Consider the following 7,237-nt stretch of genomic DNA (forward strand, 5'->3'; position numbering starts at 1 on the left):
ACGTCATACGCTCAATACCTTTGCCAAGACGCGTCCATATCAAGATGGCCCAACTTATGCACAAACTCAATACCAATGTGAGTTTCATTTAGGCCAGCCCCAAGCCCAACAACACAAAAGGCCCACCATAAGGGTAAAATTTATTGTTGCTACACTCATGTTAAGCAACATCAGCATAGCATTTCAATCCACTTCTGTCCATTTTAGTCTACTTTGGTCTACTTCAGTCTATTCGGTCCATTTTGGTCCAATGTAGTCTAGTTCAGTCTATTCATTCCATTTCAGTCTACATTAGTCATTTGATCAATTTTAGTCCACTTCGATCCATTCAGTCTATTTTGGTGATGCATTGTGAGGAGAGGTTTGTATAGAATAAAGATGAGTTGTTTCATTGATAATTATGATACATTCTCTGCATAATATTGGTAAGTTATTGATTCTGTCCATTCAGTTTACTCCAATCGATTCAGTCCACTTTGGTAATGCATTGTGAGGAGAGTTTATATAGAAAAATGAGCTGCTTCATTGACAATTATATCACATTCTCAATGTAATGTTAATAGATTCTTGATAAAATTACATTTTTCTTATGTTATTAAAGTCTTATATTTTTTCCTAATATACATGATGGACTTTTTTATATCTTCATTGACAACTATATTACATTCTCAATGTAATGTTGGTAGGTTCTTGATAAAATTATAATTTTCTTATGTTATTAAAGTTTTATATATTTTTTGTAATATAAATGATGGATTTACTTATATCTATTTCCTCTTTAGGTCATTCAAGACATATAGATAATGAACTATTTGTAAAGAGTACTATAAACAGATGTTTCCTTAAGAAAAAAAACTTAAAAAGTTTAAAAACCTTTCAAATAACAAATATAGATAGTTTAATTTGAAAATTTAATATATTGTTAGAAAATAATTGCATCCTTTTAAGAATAATTTGAGACTAACACTTATAAGTCTCATCTATTATTTTCATTTTTCACTTAACAAAAAAACAAATTGTTATTTTTTTCTGCGCAACTAGTGATTTAAAATACAAGATGAATTTTAGTTGAGTTTAGAATCCTCTTGAAACTAGACTACCATACGCTAGAACTTGATGGAAGGGTTCTCTAAAGCTACTGAATCACAGATTAGAATATATTTTTCAACATGTTTTGATAATCATGTTTGATGAGTACTGAAGAAATAGAATGAAATAAAAATAAAATTAACGTTACAAGAATTGTAGAGAATATTGGGATTTGTTAGACTTTTCAAGATAACTTCATTATAAATTTTTTTTTTTTAATTATTCATTTACTACAAAATGAGTGAATTAGATTTTGTCACATTATCAACATTTAAATAAAAATTGATTGGCACTAATAGGATATCTATTTATATTATTGATACATGAGAAATTCCAATTCACTCATTTTACATTGGAATGAATGGATAAAATTTTAAACACTTTACAATAAAATTACCTAAGAACTCTAGATAATCTTAATCCATGAAATAAGAGACAAGTGACAGGATAACTCTTTTAAGTCAATATATTTTCTAACTAAATTGATACACCCACATTAAGTGAGGTTTTTTCCAAGCATGGTTGTGTAAAGACATTCACACAACCTTTCAAAAGAAATAAGATTTTCTCTTGAGGGAAAAAAGAAAAGGAAGAAAAAAATTGTTCTCTCATGCTTTCTTCAACTCTTTATCCAGCTAGTCTTTTTTTTTTTTCCCCTTTATTTATTTTTTCACTAATGCTTTCTAAAGTTAAATGGGTACATGATATTTAGACATTGAATAATGTAAGCAACATCTGTTAAAGAACATGTGGATAAGCTCCTGCTCTACCAAGTTTCTACATTGTATTGCCGAAGCAACATCCAGATATGGTAGCAGAGATTGCAGGTTTTATACATAATGGATTTTCTGTTTCTGACTAACAATTTTAGGACCTTAGCTTCACTGTGAAGCTGCTCTCACATCAGTCTTTTCTCTCTCTCTCTCATACCTTTTTGTGTGAAAATTGGGTTTTTTTTATTATTTATTTTTATTTAAATTTAGAATTGTATGTTAACTAGATTATATATTTCTTCTTATTGTTTTGATCTTTCTAGGCTGAACTGAACTTCCAGTCACATGGAAAAACCCTATTTGATCAAAGGTGAGGGGAAAGGAAAATGGGATTCTAACAACTTCAGCTTTGAAGAAGATCATTCATGTGGAGTTTCATGGCCTGCAAAACAAGTCTTCACATGTAACTTTTGCAAGAGGCAATTCAGGTCTGCTCAAGCTCTTGGGGGTCATATGAATGTTCACAGGAAAGATAGAGCAAGGCTAAGATTGCTACCTTCATCATCTTCAGACAGTCATAACCCTAAACCTAATTTTACTTCATCACCATCATCTTCATCATCTAAGTTCTTACCATACACACATCATCCCTTGCCTTTTTTATCTTTACCATCATCATCTTCTATTGATGACGAGAAGAAACTAGAGCTACCTCATCTTGATCCTTTGAATCCTCAAGGCAGGAACAATATGAATAAGAAGAGGATTATTGGTGGTGTTTTAGGGTTTGAAGAATTAAGGGGTACTTTTGCACAGAAAGATGAGCTTAAGGTTTTGAAGAAGGAAGATACAATTAAATTGGGCTTGGAGATAGGGTTACTGAAGGATCCACAAGAAGATTTGGATTTAGAGCTTCGACTTGGGTTTTTTTAGGTAGAATCTTCAATTTCTTTTGCATTTTACTTGCCTGATGAGAAGTCAAACTGTGGATGGGGAGAGATGCGTGGATGATAGAATTAACTGTACTCTTATCTCTTGCTCCTCCACTGGCTGACTATGAACATTGTTCTCTTATGTTTTATTTTAAGGTTATTTAATTCATGTAATTTATCAGATTGCATAGTAATTATATGATGAATTATTAATTATGAGCTTAATTAATCTTTAATCTTCATGTTTTACTTGTTATAATGATGATTAGTGTGGTGGGGTGGTCCTTAATTGTTAGGTTAATTATTACTTAGGTGAAGTTGTTGATATATCATCATTCATCATTATAATTCCTAAGAAAGATGAGATGTTGTGATTGATGTTCTCTTTTTGTGATTGTTCTCTTGAAAATGCAAACCGATCCTGCACAAATATCTATGTATATACTTCTTTATAATATACGAACTTTTATGTGCTATGAAGTTAGAACTTCTGTTTGAATTCAAGTCCCTTAATTAGTACATATGTAGTTAAATTGTTTTACATCCAAAGCATGCAATATTTAATATCAAGTTCACATTCTTTTCTATCATATTTAAAATTTGGTATAAAAGTGTAGACATTTTGTGAAACATTTCACAAATCTGGTATAAAAGGGTAAACATTGTGTGAAACATTTCACATATAGGATTTAAAAAAACAATGGAATTTAAAAGTCTTTCCTTTGTTGAAATCACCTAAGAAAAATAATCTTCACCCAACTGGTTTTGACTCACTTTGGCTCAAATTAGGTGGGCATTTCATTCATGGGTAACTTTAAGAGCTTGAAACTTACTTTGGATCTATATATGTTCTTTTCCTATTAATTGTTATCAACCAAAACACAGGTTAACGTAAATGTATAGTATAACAAATAATAATGGTGATGTAATTCATGGCACGTTGACAAGTCAAAATTGGGATATATTCCTTTTGCCGAAACTTTTCAGCAAAATGCCCCATATTTGAAACTATTTAGAGATATGCCCCTGTTTTAAACTCGATTTTCTAAAAATCAAGTTTCAATGAAAAACTCAATTTGACAAAAATGAGTAATAGGCGATCAAACTTAAAAAAAAAAAAAAAAAAAAAAAAAAAAAAAAAAAAAAAAATTGTGTGGTCTCTCAATTGGTAACAAAGGGATGACTTGTGAGTGACAAAAACTCACATGCACACCATTTTCATGATGTTTTTCTCACACATATATTTCTGTACGTTTTTCCCTTTGTATCTAACCAATTTATCTAATTGGGCCGGCCTTTTGGGCCTTACCAATTGGGCTTAAGTGTGTGGCTTGGAGTGGGACCAAAATGGACTAATAAGACACTAGCTCCAATGGGCCTTGGGCTTTTCTGTCAACTCTTGACAAGTCCAAAGTTACCATTAACTATTTTTTAATACCACTATATAAAAATAGTTGCACTCTAGGTCTTATCTATAAATTATATCCCAAGACTTTATTATACATGCAACCCCTTCATAAAATATTCGTAGTAATACAAAGTCATTAATGTAGACTGCCACTTTGTAAATTACTACATCTTAATCCTTGAGTACCCGGTTTAATCCTTTAATGTTATTCATTATATATTTATGAAATCCAATTCCATAAATATACACTTTAGTCTTACTAAAGTGGTTAGGCCTAACTCTTTGAATAACAAACCCATTAAACTTATCTCAAGGGAATATTTTATATCTCCGTTAAGAGACTATGAATTCCATCTTGAGAATACATGTTCCATCAACACTAAATGTGGCTGCCCAACATACTGAGGTTTTGACCATAACTGTAGATCTCACTCCTGATATATCAAAGCAACCTACATCTCATGATCAGGTTCATTATTCTCTCAGGATTAAGAGTTCATGCAAATACAAGTCGTGAGATTTATTATTCATTTGACAGTCTTTAGGAGAATAATAAATCTCACAGCGGTCCAGTTCAATATGTCTTAACTCTTAAAACATATTAACACATCAACTAGAAGTCTCCACTTGCATGATCAAGACAAATCATCATAGTTGATATGTTATAGTCTTCGCAGATGAAATTCCCAATTTCATCACCGACTACGAACTATAATTCTGAGTTTACAAAGAACTTGTGATTTATATCTTCTGTGACTCTTCACATAAATCACATACTATGCATCTCATGGACTATATGATAATGTCTGAATATTCATGTTACCATTATTTCAGATAATAATAAAACAAATTTATTAANAAAAAAAAAAAAAAAAAAAAAAAAACCACCAACATGGAACTCGAGTTTCATGCTAGTTTTTTCAAGAAACTCGATTTTCACCAAATAGAGTTTTTTATTGAAACTCGAGTTTCAAGACAATGGCATATCCCTAAATAGTTTCAGATAAGGGGCGTTTTGCTGAAAAGTTTCGGCAAAAAGGGTATTTTGCCATTTTGGCCCACGTTGACGTGATTCTGCTTTACTCCAACATTTACAGTGTGTGGGAGACAAATAATGAGAGAGGGAGAGGGAGAATGAGTGAGACTAAGGAAAACAAAAAAGGGTGAAATGGCAGTACACTCCGGCCCATTGCTTCTATAAGTTTTTTCAATATGTTTTTATGCTTGAAAACCGGAAAAAAAAAATAAATTAACTGTTTTTTACTTCTTTATTCTCTCAACCCTCCATTTGTTTCTGCTGCCAACACTAATACCACCACCGTTGCCTACGCTGCTGCACAACCAGTACTACCACGACATTATCTCCAATGTTGTTACTGCCGTCACCTCCATAGCCATAGCCACCACACCAATACTGCCACGATTAATGTTATCTCCAATTTTGTTACCGCCTCTGTTTCTTTATATGCATTTTGCATTTTGGGATGTGAATACTCTTAGGGATAAAGTTACTATGTGACCAAGGGGATTGATAGCTCCTTGCAATTTCAAGTTTTATATATATATATATATAAAAGATTGGAAAGTTTGGATCGAAAATATTTATATCTAGCCTCTCAAAATTAAAAACTAACTCCCAAATTGGAAGTTGGCCCAAAGAACCCAAAAAATAAAATAGCTACCTAGCCACCTAAGCCATATATGTCTAGGTAAATTCTTGGATCACTATATAAGAATGTGGAGAAGAACTAGAGCCCAAATATGAATGCTCGTTATATTGATAGTTAAAAGGTTGATTTTGTCATTAACAAAATTGCATTACAATTGAATGTCGTTATTGAATAGGAATTAAATCGTAATTTTGGTGAGTATGCATTGAAATTATTTATTCTTAGCTCAATTCTAGATACTCATGAGGCACATGAATTTTTTAGAATTGATTATATTTGTTTGTCGATTAGCAAGTTTTATCTATGAGATTTTACATGTCAAGGGGGAAAAAACTACGATTTGAAATGGAACCTTATCATTATGATCCGTTTGACATTCAAACTCAAAAAATGGTCAAATTTTTCTCAATTGTGCTAATGGCTGGTGTGGATAAAAAACTTAATAGCCTGTCAACTTATTTATAAGTGATTGTAATTATACTTAGTCTTCTATTTTTTACTACAACTATAAAATAAACATTTTCAGTAATAAATATTGTAAAGATTAGATTTGGCTATAAAATGGAAGATGATTTTTAACATATTCTTTAATTTTGTATATTAAAAGGAAAAGTTGCTATAAAATTTAGTACATAATCAATCATAAATTATTTTTGGGATTAGAAAAACATCTACTTCTATTACGCTTGAGTTAAAATATATATATATATATATATATTTTAAAAGTACTTTTGTGTCTTTTCTTTTATTTATGTTTTGTTAATATTAAATAGATGCTAATTTATTTTTCATCTGTTAAAATTTTTTTTTTTTTACTATATTTCTTATTCTTGGGTGGTCAAAATTTTTTATTCATAAATTGGTCCCCAAAGATAAAATCTTGGTTAGCCACAACTTAAACAACCACCACTGCTTCCGCCACCTCCATTAATGGTATCTCCATAATAAAATATTAATGATTTTATTCCTGAGTAAAAAAAAAAATGATAAAACATTTTTGGGCTCATTTTTAAAATAATCAAAACACATGCTTGAAAATAAGTAGTTTTTTCTAAGTTTTTAAAACATTTTAAAATGAGCATCCAAATTAATTAACGAGACTAAAATACAAGGATAAAAACCTAATCAACCTAATTTGATAAAGGTAATGTTGTTGCTCGGTTATAAATGAGCTACAAACACATTTTATGATTACATGGAAGGACTACGTGGCTCCATGCACTCCATCATAATAACTTTAATAATAAAATAAATAGTGAAAAACAACAAAATCAATTTATATTAGGATGTCAGGATCAGGATGTATATGATTTCATTGATTTGATGCATGTCCCAAAGATATAATTGTAAAAAAATGAATAAGGTGGAGAATTAAATTTGGTTTGTACGGTAACACTATAGTATACTCCATTGCCTTGTCCATCG

The 7,237-nt window shown here is 30.7% G+C and overlaps 1 protein-coding gene across 1 annotated transcript; it reads left to right on the forward strand.

Annotated features, from left to right (window-relative positions):
- Positions 1-2,147: 2,147 nt before the first annotated feature.
- Positions 2,148-2,735, forward strand: LOC111987538 (transcriptional regulator SUPERMAN). Its single transcript, XM_065782401.1, has one exon. It carries the CDS (start codon positions 2,148-2,150, stop codon positions 2,733-2,735), a length of 588 nt encoding a protein of 195 aa, XP_065638473.1.
- The last annotated feature ends 4,502 nt before the right edge of the window (positions 2,736-7,237 follow it).

This window comes from Quercus suber, unplaced genomic scaffold (genome assembly GCF_002906115.3).
Source record: "Quercus suber isolate HL8 unplaced genomic scaffold, Cork oak 2.0 scaffold_301, whole genome shotgun sequence".
Lineage (NCBI taxonomy): Eukaryota > Viridiplantae > Streptophyta > Magnoliopsida > Fagales > Fagaceae > Quercus > Quercus suber.

Bases quoted from the DNA above. Each gene is read 5' to 3' on its own strand.
- LOC111987538 (XM_065782401.1), top strand. From the start codon at position 2,148: ATGGAAAAACCCTATTTGATCAAAGGTGAGGGGAAAGGAAAATGGGAT.